This window comes from Salmo salar, chromosome 02, assembly GCF_965601325.2.
Source record: "Salmo salar chromosome 02, fSalSal1, whole genome shotgun sequence".
In the NCBI taxonomy this organism is placed as follows: Eukaryota; Metazoa; Chordata; class Actinopteri; order Salmoniformes; family Salmonidae; genus Salmo; species Salmo salar.
The window spans coordinates 61,722,501-61,746,636 of record NC_138292.1 but is presented as its reverse complement, the minus strand read 5'-3'; the positions used below and the strand labels follow the sequence as shown (position 1 = coordinate 61,746,636).

Sequence of the window (24,136 nt, the reverse complement as noted above, 5' to 3'; positions counted from 1 at the left end):
GAGGGGTGCCATCAGAATGATATTCAAACCCTTCTAATCCTTTATACAGTATGTGTTTGTGTTCGAGGTTGTTATGCATCTTGTACTGTATGTACCATTCATCACCACACATGAAGTTCCCTACCAGGAAATATCTAGGATTAAATCTAAATAGAGAATTTAGTCCATTAGCGCCTCACTAGGACCATCTGCACAGGAAAGCTTCAATATGAGTGTGTGCCTGAGTCCTGACTTCTCATAATGAACAGAGTGAATGCAGAGTGAATGCATGTGTTTACCAATGACTCAGGGAGCAGGTGGTGGTTCTAAAAATCTGTCCCCAATCACCTACTACACTACAGCAGCCAGCCATGCTCTCAAAGACACACATCTCCTTTCAATTTCATGGCTCCTTCAACTGTTCTGGCTATAATGTGAGGCCTATATCATGTCATGTGAATGGGACATTTGCCTGTTTTCCCCCAGGAAGTTCCCTCACAGAAAATAAAAGTGAATTGAATTGAATTGAATAGAAATACAATCATTAGAATAGGTATAGTTCTTGCTCGGCTTTAGCTGAAGTTGGATAATTGTCACATATTAGAATGTGTAAATTGCCCCATGATGCTGATCTAAGCACAATGTCATGTTTCCCCACATTTATGGCAAAGGTTCTGATTTAGGGAGGCTAAAGCTGATCCCAGATCTGTGCCTATGGGGACCTTCTATGGATTTCTAGGCCTCTTCCTATCAGATAACTAGTTCACCTCATACTACAGTCTGACTTGTTTGATTCACATAAACAGCAGTTGCTCAGTAATCATGTTGGCCCTCCAGCGAAAACCAATTGTCCATGCTGTTGTTTAACGTTTTACAACGTTGGAGTAGGAAATGACTTTTTCCTCCCTGTTCATTGCTTTGTGCCTGACCTTATGATCTTAGGACCGGCAAATAAAGTTAGTGGATGATGTGCACCATCTCTGACCCAACATTATCATCCTTTTGTGAGTATTGAGGCCAAGGCTGAGTCAGTGACTACGTGGCATTTTCAGTTAGGATTAAGCGTCATTACTATACAGTGTAGAATATAATACAATACTATTATATTATCCATGTTTATAGTATTAACCAAATGTGAATGTACTGTGAGTTTAATTGAATATTATTTATTGATATAAGGAGAACGTGTCCAATAACCTCATATTGTCTCGGAAAATGCATACAGTTCATCATATGACTCATATAAACAAGTACAGGGAAGTACAAATGGACAGGAAACTACAAACTACATGATTTAATCTAGTAATGGAATCCAAATAGATATTCTAGCGCATCATTAGGAACTGCAATACTAGGAAAGCTCTAGTATGGTACAATATATCATATGACTCATATAAACCAACTCAGGGACGCACAAACTACATGATTTGATTACTATCTAGAAATATAATGTAGATAGAGAACCTAGTGCATCAGGAACAAACCATAGGATTTCACTTCTATCTAGTACAGCTACATCTGTTATAACACATCAGTAGGATCTGCAATGGAAAGCTTCAGTATTATCATGACTATTAGGAATTACATCTAGATAGATAATTTAGTCCATTAGCGCCTCACTAGGATCATCTGCACAGGAAAGCTTCAATATGAGTGTGTGCCTGAGTCCTGACTTCTGATCATGAACAGAGTGAATGCAGAGTGAATGCATGTGTTTACCAATGACTCAGGGAGCAGGTGGTGGTTCTAAAAATCTGTCCCCAATCACCTACTACACTACAGCAGCCAGCCATGCTCTCAAAGACACACATCTCATTTCAATTTCATGGCTCCTTCAACTGTTCTGGCTATAATGTGAGGCCTACACTGAGTGTACAAAATATTAGGAACACCTTCCTACTATTGAGTTGCACCCTCTTTTGCCCTCAGAACAGCCTCAATTCGTCAGGGCATGGATTCTATAAGGTGTCAAAAGCATTCCACAGGGATGCTGGCTCATGTTGACTCCAATGCTTCCCACAGTTGTGTCAAATTGGCTGGATGTCCTTTGACCATTCTTGATACACACGGAAAACTGTTGAGTGTGAAAAACCCAGCAGCATTGCAGTTCTTGACACACTCAAGCCGGTGCGCCTGGCACCTACTACCACACCCCGTTCAAAGGCGCTTAAATATTTTGTCTTGCCCATTCACCCTCTGAATGGCACACATACACAATCCATGTCTCAATTGTCTCAAGACATAAAAATCCTTCTTTAATCTGTCTCCTCCCCTTCATCTACACTGATTGAAGTGGATTTCGCACTACAGAGGCTAGTGTGAATGGCCCAGTACATCACTGGGGCCAAGCTTCCTGTCATCCAGGACCTCTATACCAGGCGGTGTCAGAGGAAGGCCCTAAAAATTGTCAAAGACACCAGCCACCCTAGTCATAGACTGTTCTCTCTGCTACCGTACAGCAAGTGGTACCGGAGCACCAAGTCTAGAGGCTTTGAAACAGCTTCTAACCCTAAGCCATAAGACTCCTGAACTTCTAGTCAAATGGCTACCCAGACTATTTGCAGTGCCCCCACCCCCTCTTTACACCACTGCTACTCTCTGTTGTCATCTATGCATAGTCACTTTAATAACTCTACCTACATGTACATACTACCTCAACTAACCGGTGTCCCCGCACATTGACTCTGTATCGGTACCCCCTGTATATAGTCTCCACATTGACTCTGTACTGGTACCCCCTGTATATAGTCTCATTATTGTTATTTTACTGCTGCTCTTTAATTACTTGTTACTTTTATCTCTTATTCTTATCCGTATTTTTTGAAACTGCATTGTTGGTTAGGGGCTCGTAAGTAAGCATTTCACTGTAAGGTGAAATTAGGCACATGTCACTAATATAATTGTATTTGATTTGATTTGATTTAACAAGTGAGATCAATAAGGGATCATAGGTTTCACCTGGATTCACCTGATCAATTTGTCATGGAAAGAGCAGGTGTTCCTAATGTTTTGTAGACGCAGTGTATATAATGTCATGTGAATGGGATATTAGCCTGTTGTGCCCTTTCAATTAGCTAACTGTGTTTTGGTTCTATTCTATATTCAAATCAGGGCCTCTTGTACAAATCACAATAACCCAGCTCTTCTACTTTTTACCATTGATAACCTCAACAAAGGCTGCAAAAGCAACTGAGGGTCTGGGAATCACTGATAAGGCCTGTATACAGCATTCTATATAAACGCTAGCCTATGTCCCAAATGGCACCCTATTCCCTACACAGTGCACTACTTTCAACCAGAGCCCTATGGGGCACGGCCAAAATGAGTGCACTAAAAAGGGAATAGGGTGACATTTGGGAGGAAGACACTACTTTATCAATAGATACCCACTCCCAGTGTTTAGCCTATACAATCACTTACTCACTCAGGCCCCATAATCAAGCATCATGTCCTTTGTCTTAGCGTTGGGGCAAAGGGAGAGCATTCATTGAATGGGGCGCACATGGTCGGAGCAGATTGGACAGTGTGTGTGTGTGTGTGTACAGTATGTGTGTGTCAGGCCAGATTGAACTGAATGCATTAGCGACAACTAGCAAAAGGAGAGCAGCAGCTGTTGGTTGAGGGAAACAGGGGTTAAGTGTGAATTCACGTTCCTTAGCAACCCTCAATCCCTGCGTCAAAGGCTAGATTTGCGGGAACGGCTCAGGCTTGATACGGACAGATGCTATTTGTTTGCAAGCAGACAACACATGAACGATATTTGCATTTTAGTGCTATGGTTTATCAGGACAGCATTGTAGGCTACAGTAAGATCACAAAAATTTCTAAACTCATCTCGGCCGATCTGACTGAAAGTAATTTTTCCATGAAGGATTGCTCTGTTTTATGCTTATTGAAAGGCTGTCTGTCAATGCTTTGGAGCTATACCTACAGATATAGGATATTAATTTGACCAGTTTCTAATGCAGGTTGACGTTTCTTGTCATGAGTCTTGTCCTGGAGGCAGAACTGAGCGATATCCCTTTAAATAGCCCAGCGGTTAGCTTTTTGGTCTTAATTTAAAGTGGCACTCCAGTCTCCTTTTCACCTCATTCAACACCTGATTTACTTAACAAAAGGCACATCTCAATAGGTGGTCCAGGTATGTCATGACATGGCACAAGTGGGGGGTGGGCCTTTCCTCCTTTGTTCTCTATTGCTCCTCTATTGTTCAAGCAAGGGGGAGGCCGATGACATCACAGATTCCCATCAGACCAACTCCTTGAAGTTTTCAGTTGTGTCTAAAAAAAACACTATTTTGCTCAGAAAAAAATAAAATTACCCTTTACTGTCTGTACTTTACTGTATTCATTCTTGGGATATTGCTTTTCAACAGAAAAAGTTCAAACCATCGCTGAAGGACATTTTTAAAGTTAGGGTTAGGCATTAGGGGCAGTTTGAATGATGAGCGATGTTTGAACTTTCACTGTTGAAAAGCAATATCCCAAGTACAAATACAGTAGCAGTGTGGTTTTATGACTTTATAGCTGTGCCAGCTTGTGACCACTCTGCAGAGCTGCCTCCAGAACAATATTCATGATGAAAAATGCTAACCTGCGTTTCGCACCGCAGAAAATAATCCTGCAGCAACAGGAAATGTGAATTATTATGTGGATTATAATGAATGGATATTGTCTTTGTAGGGGTTGATGCATTTTACATTACGGCAAATTAAGTTAGAAATGTAAAAAGTGGAAATTACAAACTTTAGAAGCCTTTTTAAACGTGAATACACTAAAAGCTTCCATTTCCTGCTTTACAGGAAAATTATCATTAACAAAAGAGTGATCAAATTAAGATCCTACGTCTGTACCATCGGAGGGATGTTATTCTGAATGACCAACCTTCCCAGAGAATTCCACTTCTAATTCTCAATAGGTGGGCTCCCGAATGGAGCAGCGGTCTAAGGCACTGCATCTCAGTGCTAGAGGCGTCACTACAGACCCCGTTTTGATCCCGGGCTGTATCACAACCGGCCGTGATCAGGAGTTCCATCTTAACTGGCTTGCCTAGTTAAATAAATAAAAAATTCCCAATGCCTACAATTTGACCTCAAGTAACATCTGTGGAAGGATGGAAGCATGTTGGGTGACAAAGCCGATGATTACGAAGCTCCAAGTCTGGTCAAGTGTGACAGGTCCTTCCACCTCATACATACTGTTGATAGGATTTCACATGCCTAAATTGTGCTCTCGCTGCCATTGGTTACACTCTTAGAAAAAAAAGGTGCTATCTAGAACCTAAAGGGGTTCTTTGGCTGTCCCCATATGAGAACCCTTTGAATAACCCTTTTGGTTCCAGGTAGAACCTTATTGGGTTCAATGTAGAACCCTTTCCCCAGAGGGAAAAATTACCTGGAACGAAAAAGGGTTCTCCCATGGGGACAGCCAAAGAACCCTTTTTTCTGATAGTGTAGATTTAGAGTTGAGGGTACAATTCCTACAGTATAATAGTGAGATGAAAAAGCCCAATTATGGTAATTGTTTCGGTGATGTTCTGTGTGCGCACATAGTTCACACATGGAGCCACTCTCTTATTCAAGCTCTGCATTGAAACATTGTTTATAATGATGAATACCTCATTTTGATTCCATTAGCCAAAGATGATTAATTGGCTGTTAGCGAGCTATTTTCGAAGGCGAAAAGCGAGCTAGGAGCCTAAGTTAAGTGTCCAATTTGATTGATTTCTTTCTGTACACAAAAGAGGTAACTCTATGAATCAGGTAGAGAGGAATGCGAGACACAAGGGGTATTTAAATCAAATAAAATGTTATTTGTCACATGCTCGATAAACTAATAGTGAAATGCTTACTTACCGGCCCTTCCCAACAATGCAGAGAAAGAAAATAGAGAAATAATAGAAAGGAAGAACACGTAATAATAAATACACAGTGAGTAATGGTAACTTGGCTATATATACGGGGTACCAGTACTGAGCCAATGTGCAGGGATACGAGGTAATTGAGGTAGATACTGTGTGTACATATACAGTGCATTTGGAAAGTATCCAGACCCCTTGACTTTTTCCACATTTTGTTATGTTACTGCCTTATTCTAAAATGTATTTTTTTTAAATTCCCCCTCAACAATCTATGACAAAGTAAAAACAGGTTTTAGACATTGTTACAAATGTATTAACAATAAAAAAAATATATATATATATATATATATTACATTTACATAAGTATTCAGACCCTTTACTCAGTACTTTGTTGAAGCACCTTTGGCAACGATTACAGCCTTGAGTCTTCTTGGGTATGACGCTACAAGCTTGGCACACCTATATTTGGGGAGTTTCTCCCATTCTTATCTGCAGGTCCTCTCAAGCTCTGTCAGGTTGGATGGGGAGCGTCACTGCAGAGCTATTTCCAGGTCTCTCCAGAGATGTTCGGGTTCAAGTCCAGGCTCTGGCTGGGCCACTCAAGGACAATCAGAGACTTGTCCTGAAGCCACTCTTGTGTTGTCTTGGCTGTGTGCTTAGGGTCGTTGTCCTGTTGGAAGGTGAACCTTCGCCCCAGTCTGAGGGTCTGAATGCTCTGGAGCAGGTTCCAATCAAGGATCTCTCTGTACTTGGCTCGGTTCATCTTTCCCTTGATCCTGACTAGTCTCCCAGTCCCTGCCGCTGAAAAACATCCCCACAGCATGATGCTGCCACCACCAGGCTTCACCGTAGGGATGGCACTAGGTTATCCTCCAGATGTGAGGCTTGGCATTCAGGCCAAAGAGTTCAATATTGGTTTCATCAGATCAGAGAATCTTGTTTCTCATGGTCTGAGAGTCCTTAAGGGGCATTTTGGAAAACTCTAAGAGGGCTGTCGTGCCTTTTACTGAGGAGTGGCTTCAGTCTGGCCACTCTACCATAAAGGCCTGATTGGTGGAGTGCTGCAGAGATGGTTGTCCTTCTGGAAGGTTCTCTCATCTCCACAGAGGAACTCCGGAGCTCTGTCAGAGTGACCATCGGGTTCTTGGTCACCTCCCTGACCAAGGCCCTTCTCCCCTGATTGCTCAGTTTGGCCGGGCAGCCAGCTCTAGGAAAAGTCTTGGTGGTTCCAAACTTCTTCCATTTAAGAATGATGGAGGCCACTCTGTTCTTGAGGACCTTCAATCCTGCAGAAATGTTTTGGTACCCTTCCCCAGATCTGTGCCTTGACACAATCCTGCCACGGAGCTCTACGGACAATTCCTTCAACCTCATGGCTTGGTTTTTGCTTTGACATGCACTGTCAACATTGGGACCTTATATAGACAGGTGTGTGCCTTTCCAAATCCTGTCCAATCAATTGAATTTACCACAGGTGGACTCCCATCAAGTTGTACAAACATCTCAAGGATGATCAATGGAAACAGGATGCACCTGAGCTCAATTTCGAGTCTCATAGTCTGAATAATTATGTAAATAAGGTATTTCTGTTTCTTATTTTTAATACATTTGCGAACATTTCTACAAATCAGTTTTCATTTTGTCATTATAGGGTATTGTGTGTAGATTGATAAGAAAAATAATTTATTTAATACATTTTAGAATAAGGCTGTAACTTAACTTCTCTAGGGCCAGTGGGACGATTTCGTCCCACCTACGTAACAGCCAGTGGAATCCCGTGGCGCGTTATTCAAATACCTTAGAAATGCTATTACTTCAATTTCTCAAACATATGACTATTTTACACCATTTTAAAGACAAGACTCTCGTTATAATCTAACCACACTGTCCGATTTCAAAAAGGCTTTACAATGAAAGCAAAACATTAGATTATGTCAGCAGAGTACCCAGCCAGAAATAATCAGACACCCATTTTTCAAGCTAGCATATAATGTCACATAAACCCAAACCACAGTTAAATGCAGCACTAACCTTTGATGATCTTCATCAGATGACAATCTTAGGACATTATGTTATACAATACATGCATGTTTTGTTCAATCAAGTTCATATTTATATCAAAAACCAGCTTTTTACATTAGCATGTGACGTTCAGAACTAGCATACCCCCCGCAAACTTCCGGTGAATTTACTAAATTACTCACGATAAACGTTCACAAAAAACACAACAATTATTTTAAGAATTATAGATACAGAACTCCTCTATGCACTCGCTATGTCCGATTTTAAAATAGCTTTTCGGGTGAAAGCACATTTTGCAATATTCTAAGTAGATAGCCCGGCATCACAGGGCTAGCTATTTAGACACCCACCAAGTTTAGCCCTCACCAAAGTCAGATTTACTATAAGAAAAGTTTTATTACCTTTGCTGTTCTTCGTCAGAATGCACTCCCAGGACTTCTACTTCAATAACAAATGTTGGTTTGGTTAAAAAAAATCCATAGTTATATCCAAATAGCGGCGTTTTGTTCGTGCGTTCAAGACACTATCCGAAAGGGTAAAGAAGGGTGACGCGCCCGACGCATTTCGTGACAAAAAAATTCTAAATATTCCATTACCGTACTTCGAAGCATGTCAACCGCTGTTTAAAATCAATTTTTATGCCATTTTCCTCGTAAAAAAGCGATAATATTCTGACCGGGAATCTGTGTTTTAGTACAAAGAGAGAGAAAATAAAAACATGGGATCCCCTCGTGCACGCGCCTCAGTCTTATTGTCCTCTGATAGACCACTTACCAAAGGCGCTAATGTTTTTCAGCCAGGGGCTGGAATTACATCATTCAGCTTTTTCCCGGGTTCTGAGAGCCTATGGGAGCCGTAGGAAGTGTCACGTTACAGCAATGATCCTCAGTTTTCAATAAAGAGAGTCAAGAAGAACAAGAACTTGTCAGACAGGCCACTTCCTGTAAGGAATCTTCTCAGGTTTTTGCCTGCCATATGAGTTCTGTTATACTCACAGACACCATTCAAACAGTTTTAGAAACTTTAGGGTGTTTTCTATCCAAAGCCAATAATTATATGCATATTCTAGTTTCTGGGCAGTAGTAATAACCAGATTAAATCGGGTACGTTTTTTATCCGGCCGTGTAAATACTGCCCCCTAGCCCTAACAGGTTAAGAAAATGTGGAAAAAGTCAAGGGGTCTTAATACTTTCCAAATGCACCGTAGGTAGGGATAAGGTGCTCCTATCAGAGCGTGGTGAGGTGTGGGGCTGCCAGCAGACGTGTGCCAAGGAGGTTGGGTGTGTGTGTGTGTGGGTGTGGGGGGGGGGGGGGGGGGGGGGGGGGGGGGGGGGCGCATGTCTGTGTCCATTTAAAATCCTTACATGACTGTTCTCTCCCTCTCTCCCAAAAGTCAAGGATGTCTCTTTATGGATAAACATTGTGCATACTGTGGTTCTCCTTCCGTAGCCTGGAGAAGTGTGTGTGTGTGTGCACGCGTGTGTGTGCACGCGCGTGTGTGCGTGAGGACTTATTTCGCTAATGACCTCACAGTAATGACAAGTCTAATCCCTGTCGGAACACACACGGCTTCTGTGTGACTAAGACTTGTCATCCTTCAATGAACATCTTTGTAAAAGTGTAAACTAATCTTCCTCCTTTAGTTGTATAACTAGACTGAGTGGGCTGTGTCTCAATTGACAGCCTATTCCCTATTTAGTGCATGTTCTGTATATATCTATGTAGGGAATAGGGTGCCACGACACACCCTTGGAGCAGTGTGAGGGAATGTAATTCTTATCTAGATACTGCATGGGTTACTGACATTATAATGGCATATAATGTGAATTGTGTTCCATCAGTTTAGATAAATATTCAAATATTTGTTCAGGAGAACAAACTGACGTTGGAGTAATGACTTCCTGGTTGTATCTTAGCATCAGGCACTTTCAGTTAGAACTGTCATTCATATAATAGCACTTGAGTCCTCATAATGGTATTGTCCACATAAAACAGAATTTGTCATCATAATACTATTGTCTTCTAGGCTTGGGCGGTATACCGTACATCGTATACTGGGGTATTTGGACATAGCCACGGGATGGTTTTTTAATACCGTCAAAACTATTTATTTTAAGTTTTTCATAGTACATGGCCTCACACATGAATCCAAATAAAAATATTTCTAGCTACTTTTCAAGTAAATACCTGCAGTCAACTTGTGCAATACGTTAGAAGATAAAGCAGATCACGTTCTTCATTTCACCTGTCACATTAATTTTGTCTGAAAGTCGTTTTCATTGCAAGTTACAGCGTACTGTTAGCTAGCTAGCTTACGTTAGCCGGCTGGCTTGCTAGCTAATGTTACGTGCGTGAGCTGTGTAGTAATATTATTTGTATCTTTGAAAGCCATATGCATTGCTAGTTATAGCCTAATGTTAGCTAGCTGGCTGACATTGAACCTAGTTGGTTAACTTTAGCTACCTGCAGATTTATGCATGGTGCATGATAGTATGGGTTGGGATTAGGGGTCTAAACAAAAGACTCCACTATGCAAGTAACCATTTCACTGTACTGTTTACACCTTCTGTATCCTCTGTATGTGACAAATAAACTTTGATTTGACTTGATATAGTGTGCTTACCAGAGACGGTAACGTGAAGAACAACACCAAAGTCAGATTAGGATATAGACCAAGGATTAGATAAAGTGTATTTTTACTACTACTTTCACCACTTTTAGTCTTAATCTTTGGTTGTTTACTACACTACCTTAAACACTCTGTTTAGTACATGGCATCACAAGTGAATCCTTAAAGACATGGGTGGGGCTAAGGCTTAAGAGGGTGTGAACGATGCTAAATTGGTGTAGATAAAGAAAAGCTCTCCAGTAGGTGTACCAACCCATTTACGGGCCATTTTCTCAAAAGTGGGTTTACAAGTTTATCAACTTTCAAAGAATAATTAATTTCCCATTGTTCCCCAACTGCAGTGTATGATATACAATTTTCTAGCTCTGAGTCTCTACTTTTATCAATGTAAAAAACACCATTTCAAATTTTGCTACATAGGACCGAATCAAGGTGGTGGGTCACATATGAACATTTGGTTACCGCCCAACCCTATTGTTTTCATAAAACACATAGTACTAGTAAACATAATACCATAATGTCTTCATAATACACATGGTACTAGTCAACATAATACTATAATATCTTCATAATACACATGATACTAGTCATCATAATACTATAATGTATTCATAATACACATGGTACTAGTCATCATAATACTATAATGTCTTCATAATACACATGATTCTAGTCAACATAATACTATAATATCTTCATAATACACATGATACTAGTCATCATAATACTTTAATGTCTTCATAATACACATGGTACTAGTCATCATAATACTATAATATCTTCATAATACACATGGTACTAGTCAACATAATACTATAATATCTTCATAATACACATGGTACTAGTTATCATAATACTATAATATCTTCTTAATACACATGGTACTAGTCATCATAATACTATAATGTATTCATAATACACATGGTATTAGTTATCATAATACTATAATATCTTCATAATACACATGGCAGTAGTCATCATAATACTATAATATCTTCATAATACACATGACAGTAGTCATCATAATACTATAATATCTTCATAATACACATGGCAGTAGTCATCATAATACTATAATATCTTCATAATACACATGACAGTAGTCATCATAATACTATCCTTATAATACACAGTTACGATTCCACAAGAAAACAGGTGTTGTGTCATACTATCTTCGTACAATGTGCCAATCAAAGCATAACAAAGCCATAAACAGAATCGCTGTGGCAACATAGGGCAAGCAGGTTTCTAAGAATGCAGGGACAATGCAGCTTGCCAGGGTGTCTATCAGTAACTGAGACCCACAGCAAAGCAACAGAACCTCCCCTCTCTCCTCTTCATTGAAGTGTAGGCTGGGTGTTAGCCTAGCGGTTAAGAGGTTCAGCAAAGTAACCCAAAAAGTTGCTGGTTCGAATCCCCAAGTTGACTAGGTGAAATTGATCGATGTGCCCTTGAGCAAGGCACTTATCCCTAATTGGTCCTGTAAGTCGCTCTGTATAAGAGCGTTTGCTAAATGACAAAAAAAAAAGATATAAAATACAAACTAATTTCCACCTGTCACCCAAAGCTCCCCATGGTTGCTTCTCTACAAAACACAGCTTAATACACACATCCTCCAGAGATCCGGGACCAACACACAGACATGCACGAGCACGCACACACAGACTTGCATGAATACACACACACACACACACACACACACACACACACACACACACACACACACACACACACACACACACACACACACACACTCTGGGCAGACATAGCCTTATGATCGACCCACAATCACTTCTTATTTCACCAGAGTAGCACCAGGAATAGAGGATTTGAATGTCTGCTTACTAATACAGGAAATTGGGGGAATGAAAAAGTTGAATAAAAGAAAGATTATACAAAATAAATACAGGATCTACGTTTCGTATTCAGTTTCACATTTCTTTCTGTAAGCATCTGTTGGCAATGGCATTTACACAATATTGTAAATAAGCCTTAAGCATGGAGACAAACAACATTTTAACGATCTTTGCATAGGTTGTCTGAACAATGTGTATATTCAGTCATGAGTCATCAGCAAATGGCGTTTCGGCTTGATGTACCAACAACTATGAAATGAATCAACGAATCACGCTCACATTAATCAAGTTAACAATATACTGTACAGCACTAGCATTGTCTCTTATTGCAGTGCCTCTATGCATCATACATTCATAATGTTTGTGTTGTAGACAAGCAATTTGTGTTATAGACATGCAATTTGTGTTATAGACAAGTAACTTGTGTAATAGACAATCAATTTGTGTTATAGACAAGTAACTTGTGTAATAGACAACCAATTTGTGTTATAGACAAGCTACTTGTGTTATAGACAAGCAACTTGTGTTATAGACAAGCAATTTGTGTTAGAGACAAGGAATTTGTGTTATAGACAGGTAATTTGTGTTATAGACAAACAACTTGTGTTATAGACAAGCAATTCCATTTTCTGGAGGCTGGAGTTGCTAGTGTTTATGTGTGAATAACATATTGGTGATATAAGTTAGACTAAGGTATACGAGGCTGAGGTTACTAAGTGTAAATATGTAAACAACATATTGGTAATATAAGTTAGACTGAGGTATACGAGGCTGAGGTTACTAAGTGTAAATGTGTGAATAACATATTGGTGATATAAGTTAGACTGAGGTATACGAGGCTGAGGTTACTAAGTGTAAATGTGTGAACAACATATTGGTAATATAAGTTAGACTGAGGTATACGAGGCTGAGGTTACTAAGAGTAAATGTGTAAACAACATATTGGTAATATAAGTTAGACTGAGGTATACGAGGCTGAGGTTACTAAGTGTAAATGTGTGAATGACAGCTGCTATGACAGAGATACAGATCAAGTGGGTAAAACCCAATACTATCCTCCTGGGTTTACAGGTAGGACGAGATTACTGCCAATGATACCGTAGCTATGTCTGCCTTCTGTTCTACTGATCTTCTAACTGGGCGCCCGCACTTATGTTTGTGGTAACCTAGGCTACCTCATCTGCTGCTAGGCAACGACATGACAACACGATTGATTTGCACTTGATAGATGCATGGCTCGAGGAGTCGGGACTGAGCAGATTTTCAAGATTTTCAAGATTAAAAAGGAGAACGATTGGAATGAGGAAAACTATTCATGTGCGCAATACCATAGACAACACAAAAAAATATATGCAAAATATACTACCAACACAAGCTAAATTTAGCGACATTGCTAGCTCCATTCTCAAATAGCCTTTCCATCTGCTTCAACCAAGACTAAAACAGCTGAATAATTTAGACATCCCTGTCATGGCGTCATGACGACCTGAGAGTGCAAGGTGAGCTGTCCAACTTAATAAAGACCTCACGTCATGACTCTCATCTCGCTAAGTCGTACACCTTAGCTCACCCATGTTACCACATTCCCCCAGAGAACAGTGTTACGCAACTGCAATCAATAAGTAATAACCATTGTAGATTCAATATGGTGTAGTATAACAATATAACGACTCTGTGCTCCTCCGCGGTAGATTTGTAGAATGCTTTGTGGAGGAGCCTGATGAGAGTGTATTGATTGCAAGCAGGATGCTATTTTTACTGACGCACATGTAGGCATGCACGCACACACACACACACACACACACACACACACACACACACACACACACACACACACACACACACACACACACACACACACACACACACACACACACACACACACACACACACACACACACACACATAAAGTCGTTATGCGCCGCCTCAAAGGTGACCTGTCAAGTCAAGAAGAATATGATGACAACGGGGGTATGTGCATTGTCACAAAGTGTGTGAGTGTGTGTGTGACGCTATGTGTGTGTTGACTCACGTTAACCCAGTCTGAATCCACAGGGAGGGAGACACTGGTGGCACAATCACCATACGGCCACCACCCACCAATGCCACTTGACCCCCTAGACATACGGTATGTTCCTGTCACACCATGGCAACAGGCCATAACTAAACACACTGGGCACTACTCTGTTAGTACACCCCGTCTTACTGCTCTCTCTCTTTTCCTACTCGTTTCATTCATTCATTCTCTCTCTCTCTTTCTTTCTCTCTCCCTATTTCTTTCATGTTCTCCCTCTCTCCCTCTTTGCGTCTCTCTCCATTGACTTGAGCCAGATGATATGTGTAATACCCCTTTAGCCTTTAATCATGAACAGCCTCTTGGCCTCTGCATGATGAGTGATCTGTGTGCATTTCTTCTGTCCCATGACTATATCCAAATTACATTTCATATTCGCAGGACAAGGTGAGATACGGAACATTGATAAGACTTTCACATCAATCAGCAGCTCGTATTTGGAGACTGAGCTTCCAATAGAGGATAACATTCTCTCTCTCTCACACACACACCCACACACACACACACACACACACACACACACACACACACACACACACACACACACACACACACACACACACACACACACACGATCAAGGGTGAAAGGCTGGCCCACATTGAGTCGATAAGGAGCCTCAACAAGTGTTCCCAACACATTCAGCAGAGACCTCAATTACGCAATCAAGCCCCAACACAACACTGCCCTGTGTTCTGCTACAGAACTGACTTTCCTGCCGCAGAATCGGCTTTTTCCCCACTTCACACTAGCCTATACACCGAAACGCACTCACTTAAAATCATACCGAAAGTTAGATTTCAGCTAACGCCTTTCATATAGAAACAGCAAGTGCAGTGTTTACACTACCAAGAAACTAGGCTAGTAAACATGGAAATCCTCTCCCTCTCTCTTTAAGGCCTTTGACCTTGATCCTACAGTGAGAAGCCACGCACAAACACGCACACGCAAACACACACACACACACACCCAGTCATTCTGCTGTCCTGTCCTGTTGTCTCAGGCGCTACTGTGTCCTTATCTACCTAATTGGATTCATCAATGGGCTTTAATTAGACCTAATGATCAGGTGGTCTGACTCCTGGGAGGCTGTGAGGGACTTGATGTCAGTACGGTGGAGGTAAGCCACTCCACAGCTACAGGTCCAGACAACTAAGTCAACATGTGTTATCTAGACCAGGCATTTAGTAACCTGATCCAAAGCATTGCTGCAGCACTGTGTTTTTATTAACTGTATAGGGTATTTATTATGTTACTTGGATGGAAGTGATCGTATGTGTTATTAGATGTGTTCTTAACTACATGTGTGATAGCTCATAGATTTGAATAATAGAACATATAGCTTATGCTCACTAATAAATGATATGGTGTTCTATTCATTTTCAGAATTACAGCCTTGCAGAATTACGCAATGAATACATGTCATGTTTAATGTTAAAATACCTTTTTATAGGCCCACAGAATCCTTTAAAATCGTATTCTTTAGAGACATTTACTGTAATTCTGGGACTTGGCAATAAGGCTATGCATAGGATGAGCTAAGCTGTGCTAGCCTACATAAACACAAATTGATTTACTGATTGGTTTGGTTGGCTAGCACAGCTGGATATGACTGACTTCCCCCCAGTGCACAGAGTGTGGGAAACCCCCACACCAATGTGAGATAACTGAAATACACCAAGGGGGTTGGGGGGAAACCCGCAACTTTCTTACAAACTGCGTCTACAGTTACTAGCATCAACAGAAGGCGACTGATGAAGTACGCAAACGATGGTATCAACGTGCAAACGGATAAGGGATGATAGACGAATATTGACATCAGCAGGTTTTCCTATGAATAGCTATAAATTATTAAACTGCATTCAATACAAAATATATCAAATCGACCCAAAGGAATAGCTTTAATGTTTGTATTTCTACCTTAACACTGATCAAAGGGAATAGCCTTCTGTAGCCTAGCCAATGTATGCACATGTCTATAATGAACTGTCTCTGGTGTGACATCTGTGTGACATCAGAATTTGGGTAGCCTACCTGATACACACGCAACGTTGTTTTACGCGACAGGAATTGCACTCTCCAACTATGCTCCATTGCATTGCAAATTGAACGAAACGATAACCTACAGTGTGTACAGCATAAGCAATGGTGACGTGATCTATGTGTATCTAAACGTTATTTTTTCCTTACCGTACAAGGCATTTCGCGTTATCTGGCCTCCCATGACTACAATTCCAGTCGGCAGGCCTTATATCCCAGCTCTCAATATTCAAACACTTGCGGTATTGATGCACAATCCAACGCCGACAACATGATTGGAGGCTACATCCAGAACGGCCGTTCTTTCTCCCAGTTGGAATATAAACACAGTGCACTCCAGGTCCACTCCAGGTCCACTAAGCACCAAGCAGAGCGGTAGTGAAGGCTGCTCCTCCATTCACTGTGCGCTCTCAGCGCCTCGAGCTCCACTCACACACTGACATTTACATAAAAGGTGGAGTCATGACAAAGTGTTGTTAACGCACTCGCTGCCAGTTTCCAACAATCATAAAGGATATGAGTAACATGGACACTTGGACAATTTCAGGGTAGGCTATACCTTAGAATAGAATAGAACATTGCATTGCCTTCCAGAGAATTTGTCTTGCAAATCATTTTAAAGCACTGTCAATATAAAATAAAGATGTACATAGAATACAATGGAGGGTGTGGACATAGGCAGACTATGTGAGCGCTATATGCTATGCTAGATTGCTAGTTCTATAGGCTTATCTCTCACAGTGTCCTCCCGTCTCGCTCATGAGTAACCACACTATGTTTGGGTCCAGAGTAGGGCAGAGGAACCAAGCGGTCACATTCTTTACCCTCAGCACTCTGCCTTTCACCTCAAGTGAGTCCCTTCTGCTTCCTGGTGTGCCTCGGGGCCCCTCTGCCCCTGGCAGACAGCCTGGGTGACCCCTGAAGAGTCACGCCTCTGACTTAAGCTGTCATCACGTATCCACGGTGACATCGGAGCCCCTCCGTCTTGGAGTAGTTTACATTAGCCTCAAGGATGTTCGCTGCTTAGATATCTCTTAAGGGTGATAATGGCTTTGTGAATGACTAGGAGTGACAGATGTAAGTGATATTGGCGAAAAGGGTGAATGAAAATGCTTATGGGCTGAGAGTTTCTATCGGGGTTAAATTGGGGTGGGTGGTGGGGGATCTTGGGAAGGCAACCAATGATAAGAATAGTTGAAGCGCATATCGGCCTACTATCTTGACCTTCTGCGTTGTCCAATGAATGGAACATTCCCCTCCAATCAATCATTCACGATTCACACATGCCACCACTATTATTATTGACTGAAAAAAGAAGGATTAGCGAACAAACCATATTATTAAATTACTACAGTATTCTAATTCCTAATTCTATGGAGCCAACACTGTTCAAAATAAGACATTTCAATCTATGCTGGGGAATTCTATTCATTTTACTCAGTGAGACATTGCATTGTTGTGTGAGGGTGTTGTCATAAAGGTCCCATTTGGAGTATTCAGAGGAGAGTGATGAAAACAACTGTCTCTTCTTGTTTGAGTTGAAAACATTACCATTGAATCATGCTGACAATAATATTTACCATTTCCCCCTTTAACGATTACGGCTACGTAACCATAACAAACACTTGAGGCTGGATGGCGACTTCAATCTAAACTAAATCAGGGCCGCAAACCGAAGGTTCGTTTTTGTAGATCAGGCGGCATACTCACACATGGTGTGCACATTTTGAATATAAACATAAATGCATCGAGTCCCTATTCAATGGGTGGAATGAATTGGAGAGGAGTTTTCAATGGCCTCGATGCTCCCACACGACCACTGGGCCTAAATAAGTACGAATGGTTGTGTGTGAGTGAATGAGGAAAACTGGTGTTGTCTGACATGGCTCACTTTGAACTGTTTGTCACGTCACCAACTGACCAAAGCCTACACCAGGTGGTAGCGCTAGATCCTAGGGTGATCATGCCAAGCTTGACCAAAACCAGGTTCCATGAGCGGACTCGGACGGACTTCCTGCTGGCTTTCCCTGAAGGCCATCATGTCTTCTTAAAGATAGATGCTAAATGTAGCCTAATTACAGTTCAACACCGGTTCAACACTTCCTTGAATTTCCTGACATTCATGAAGACACGCTCGGCGAAAACACTTCTGTCCCCTGTCTTCCTGTTTTTAAGAACAGACCTCCTCCATGCGTGCCATCTTAACCTTTTAAGTGATCCTCTTTGACCATGGCCCGCAGTCCTATATCTGTTACATGACTAAGTCTGTAAAGTTGGGTTCTTTTTGAATCCAGGCGTAGATACTGTATCCTTACGTAACTCACTAAAATAAATAAAAGTGGTCTGGTTTTGGGATGTGGACCTACAGGCACTCTCATCTGGCGACTGCATGGACACACACACACACACACACACACACACACACACACACACACACACACACACACACACACACACACACACACACACACACACACACACACACACACACCCCACACACACACACCCCACACACACACACCCCACACACACACACACACACCCCACACACACACACTCCAACAGAAACCCACATTTATTTTAGTGTCTTTGGGAAAGCTTTACGCTCCTTATTGTCTTGACTCAGAGGGAAAGCCCTGACAGCCCTGGCTCGTTCCATTAGTAAGTACACCAGCTGTCCTGGTCCGTCCTATCCCACAACATATTTTTGGGCTACGTCCTGTTTAGCCTTAGTAGTGGTTGCCAAACACGCACACGTACGCTCACACACACACACACACACACACACACACACACACACACACACACACACACACACACACACACACACACACACACACACACACACACACACACACACACACACACACACACACACACACACACACACACAGCGTTTAGGATTTACGACTACTCCATTGTGTGTTCGTTATCTGTGGTTGCACCAGACTACAGGCGGTGAGAATTGTATGTCCATAATAATGGGAATGTGGGTTGGGAAAACAGGCTTCAGTACATCTGTCATTCTCAAATACAATAAAAAGGAAGAAAGAATCATTAATAGGTCTTTTTGTTGAGTTTGATTCGTTTCTGCCTCTGTCTATTATCTAAAAGATATTGAGGTTGTGTCTCAGGTCAATGTGATTGACTGTGCCTAGTGATTTGTTTAAAATGGATACTTCCTATGGGAAATTAGCCTTAGTGTAGACAAAGGAGCAAGCACACACGCGCACACTCGCGCGCACACACGCACGCACATACACGCACACACACACTACCTAAAGGGGAACATGCACAGTGTTAAGTTACACTGTATGCTAACAGAATGTCAGTTGATCATTAACTGTCTGCTTCCTAGTTATGCTACAAGAACAAACACGTTTGTTGGCTTCTGGCAGTTTGGTTGTTTGAAAATCAAATATCCCATATATATTACCAGTGAAAAGGTTCAAAAAATAAAGACATGAGGGGATCTGTGGGAATTGATTGGCGACGTTTGACTGATGATTTTAATTTCCAATACCAGTATCAGGCCTCATCACTATGTTAAGTATATAGATTTGTAGATTTGACTGTATTTGACTGTATATAGATTTTTCTATTGTGTTATTGACTGTACGTCTGTTTATCCCATGTGTAACTCTGTGTTGTTCTCAACTGGCCTACCTGGTTAAATAAAGGTGAAATAAAAAAAATACAAAAATGAGGTATCTGATTCAGTTGATGACGTTATCTGGTATATTAATAATGAGGGGACATTAACCTTGTGGGAGGTATCTGTACCTTGATCAGTCAATCAGTCGATTCTGTTACCAGTCTGTACCAAATCTAGAACAGTTTTATAGATCAAGAACAGATGGCACTTTATGATATCAAACTATAGCTGAAAAAACATCAACACATCATGTTAATGGCATCTGGAAACCAGTCGGACATGTTTCTAAGAAGATCGTAGCATTCGGCTGCAGCCTGGGTTATTATATTAGCATGATCCTGCCCTCCACTAACAGACACACATCTTGTCCCACCTCCTGACCTAAAAGTGTAACAAAAATGAAATTGTGTCCGTATATAAACAGCAATCTCACCAAGACAAATAAGGACACAAAGACTGTCCAATACAATACAACGACAAGGTGAGCTACACACACACACACACACACACACACACACACACACACACACACACACACACACACACACACACACACACACACAGAACAGGGTGTCACCTATCCCTGAGTGCCTGGTGAAATGGAATACGACAGCAGATGCTTGAGGAGGGACGTTGGACTGGGTCTCCTGCGGACCGTATTGTCTGACTCTGAGAGGCGTGTGGTGCAAACATTACCCCTTTTCAGAGCCAGCCTCCAGCGTCCCATCACTGGGTCATGTGCAACATATTACTAGGTAACACTACAACATCATATGATCTGAGAAAGAGGGGGTGAGAGAAAGAGAGAAGAATGGAATGGGTATCAAATAAACATTATATAGCTATGTCACTATGTACGGAACATTAACAATTATTATATTGTAGCAAAACCATATGGTAATAGGTAATATATTTTACAACATCATATGATCTGAGAGATACAGGTAACTGCCAAAATAAAGGAAACACCAACATGAAGTGCCTTAATACGGCGTTGGCCACTGCAGGCCGCCAGAACAGCTTCAATGCGCCCTGGCATAGATTCTGCAGGTGTCTGGAACTCTATTGGAGGGATGCGACACCATTCTTCCACAAGAAATTCCGTCATTTGGTGTTTTGCTGGTGGAAAACTTTGTCTCAGGCGCAGCTCTAGAATCTCCCATAAGTGTTCAATTGGGTTGAGGTCTGGTGACACACACTTGGAGAAACGCATGCCAGTCGTTCGATTAGTTTGATATTTACGGACACGACCCTTTTGTTCGTTCTTTATGTTCCGTTACCATGCTCAGTAGCGATGTTCTTATCCCTTGCTTGCTGCTAGCTAGCCAGCCAACCCGCTATGGCTACACAGTCACGACCTCTGCAGCCAGAATAACAGCAACGCTTATTCCGTTGCGTTTGTTTAAGCTGTTCATCCCACTTATACCACAGTTGACAAAGAAAACAATACTTAGCACACATTTACAGGTAGAAAAAAAACATTTATATTTTCATTCATATGAGCAAATTCATTCATTCTCATGTTTTGGTTGCTAGAGATGCGACCCAGTCGTTCGTTCGATTCGTTTGATACTCATGGACGCGACCCAGTCGATGGTTCTTTATGTTCCGTTGCCATGCTCGCTGGTAACGTTCTTATCCCTTGCTTTCTAACTAGCCAAGTAGCTATGGCTAACAGTCACAATTCATTTGCACACAACGATGGGCTGATAATGCTAGATTTCGCCTGGCATAGCTAGAAAACTTCGCCTTTTCGTCAGGACACTGGTCAACACTGACTGTTATTAAGTATGAGGAGATTGCATTGCATATCAAACACTAGGCTACAAGCTAGCCAAGTAGTTTAAAAACGAGCAAACCTGCCAATGCTGCATGACAACCGAATTCAAAAATATCAGTTACTTAAAAACAGCTGTCAAACTAGAAACATGTGGGAGGATTTGACAGCTTTAGCGGCAGGGGGGACAGGAGAAATTCATGTTCATCACTCACCACGTTAGATCATCAGATGCTCCCAAAGAATATGCCTCTGCAAAAACAAATCAATGCTACATTTTTTACTTGTTGAACCTGCGTTTACAATGGATCTGATTTGAGTTTGTGTAGTTGTTGGTTTAGCTTTCTGTAACTTTGTAGCAAGTACAGTCTGCATGTGTAGGCGCATATTGCGTAATGATTCCAACTGTCCCGTTATCTGGTTTTAATGTCCATTCTAGAATGCCAATCAAAAACGAGTATTCAACAATGCTGTGGTACAAAATGGTAAATAACTATGCACATCAGACTGTCTTCAAGGGGAAACCATACTATGCTTCTCGCATGATTTCTGTCTCGTACAGAATATCAATGTGGTTCAAAGGTAATAGCAGAATGAACCCTAAGACAATCAGTACAGTATGTGGTATATCCCCACCATAATACAACCAACCCTAAATCTCGTCTTGTCAATGTATATTACATCACTATCCAACATGCCTGAGAGGATGACTCCATGACATTTATTAGTGAAGGTGAAAGTTTGAGCCGATTACGTGTCTTGTGTAACATAGTTGTCATCAGGAGTGATGGAAGGGAAGTGGAGAGGTGATAATAAGATCTGTCAGTCTTCTTTAATATCTTGCTGAGTCGCCAGGCGGATTATTGTTAAGAAACGGCGTATTGTCTCCGGCGATGCAACAGAAAAGGTCATTTCCATGTCTATGGGGCTACAGTGAAGGGATATCGGTTGGTGTGGAGGGATATCTCAAAATATATTACGGAAACGGTGCGCAGGTTTGAGTGGCCGGAAGGACTTTAGGACATCACTTGCTTCTCCGTAATATAGTACAGTACAGAACCTATTCTAAGGCCTAAGGTGTGTGATGGAAAGTTTTCAAACGTATTTAAGTAACTTTAATCGAATCAACTGAATTACTGAAATTATGATTGACACATATTAGTATCAAAACAGGTTAACTGTTGCAGGACCATAGTTTTGTAGAGACTAAAACCACAAAGGCCGACATCGACATCTTTCCTTTCCCGCTAGGCCTACACTAGATACATGTGGCTGTAATTCCTCACCACATATACCAAGACAGCTTTGAATTGCAGTTCCGATCATAATAGAGTGTTTATTGTTCGTTACAATGGTGTAATGCAGAACAGCTGTTCCGACCGGGAAGCATATTTTCATACATTTGCTTGAATGGATTACATTTTCCATTAATCAGTGACCGTGCTGAATTAGCGGTTTTCAAATCCCCCGTTCGTCGAATCAGCTTTATCTGTGTGAGGGTGGGGTGGCGATGTGAGTTGGCCCTCTGTGTGATTGTGACTGCACCTCAGACCACAAGTTTGTTTGGCTTCAATTGGCCTCTCCTTCTTCCTCCTCCTCCTCTCTTTTATCACTCTATCTATCTCTGTCACTAATCTCACCCCTGGGTTGATCCCCTCTTTCACCCATGCTTCGGGTCATCATTGAAACCGATTTGATCTGAGACCAGATCAAAAGAAAGGGAAACGATGTGACTGCCTTGTGAAAGCCAACAGTGCCATTTGTCCCATAGAGAGGATTGCCTTGGATGCAGCAACAGCATCCACTCACTGTTTCTAATACAACAGCTTTTTTCATTAGGCCCTGGAAAGGCCACCAATAGATTTTTCAAGGGCCCCATCTGGCCCAGGCCCCCAATGGGAAAAAGAAACAGTAGCAAGAGACAGAGTGGCAGATTGGGGCATTTCTTCAGGGTATGGTTCTGTTCCCAGTGCACTAATTGGAGGAGCTGATGTGTGTATCAGTTCTTCTCTGCCGGATGCACACAAACATACAGGGGGACATCTCATCTCGTCTGTCTGTCTGTCTGTCTGTCTGTCTGTCTGTCTGTCTGTCTGTCTGTCTGTCTGTCTGTCTGTCTGTCTGTCTGTCTGTCTCTCTCTCTCTCTCTGTCTCTCTCTCTCTGTCTCTCTCTCTCTGTCTCTCTCTCTCTCTGTCTCTCTCTCTCTCTCTCTCTCTCTCTCTCTCTCTCTCTCTCTCTTCTCTCTC

The 24,136-nt window shown here is 41.6% G+C and overlaps 1 protein-coding gene across 2 annotated transcripts in view; it reads right to left on the bottom strand.

The window, feature by feature from the left end:
- The window catches only part of LOC106586787 (E3 ubiquitin-protein ligase NEURL1), a 97,616-nt gene that overhangs the window by 52,234 nt on the left and 21,246 nt on the right, over positions 1–24,136 (bottom strand). The window contains exon 1 of one of the 2 annotated variants that reach the window (XM_014174449.3): positions 16,608–17,296. The exons of the other annotated variant lie outside the window; for it this stretch is intronic. Coding sequence (XP_014029924.1) covers positions 16,608–16,641 — 34 coding nt within the window. The 5' untranslated portion in view covers positions 16,642–17,296. Of the gene's footprint in view, positions 1–16,607; positions 17,297–24,136 lie in introns of those variants that run through there. 2 annotated transcript variants of the gene reach the window in all.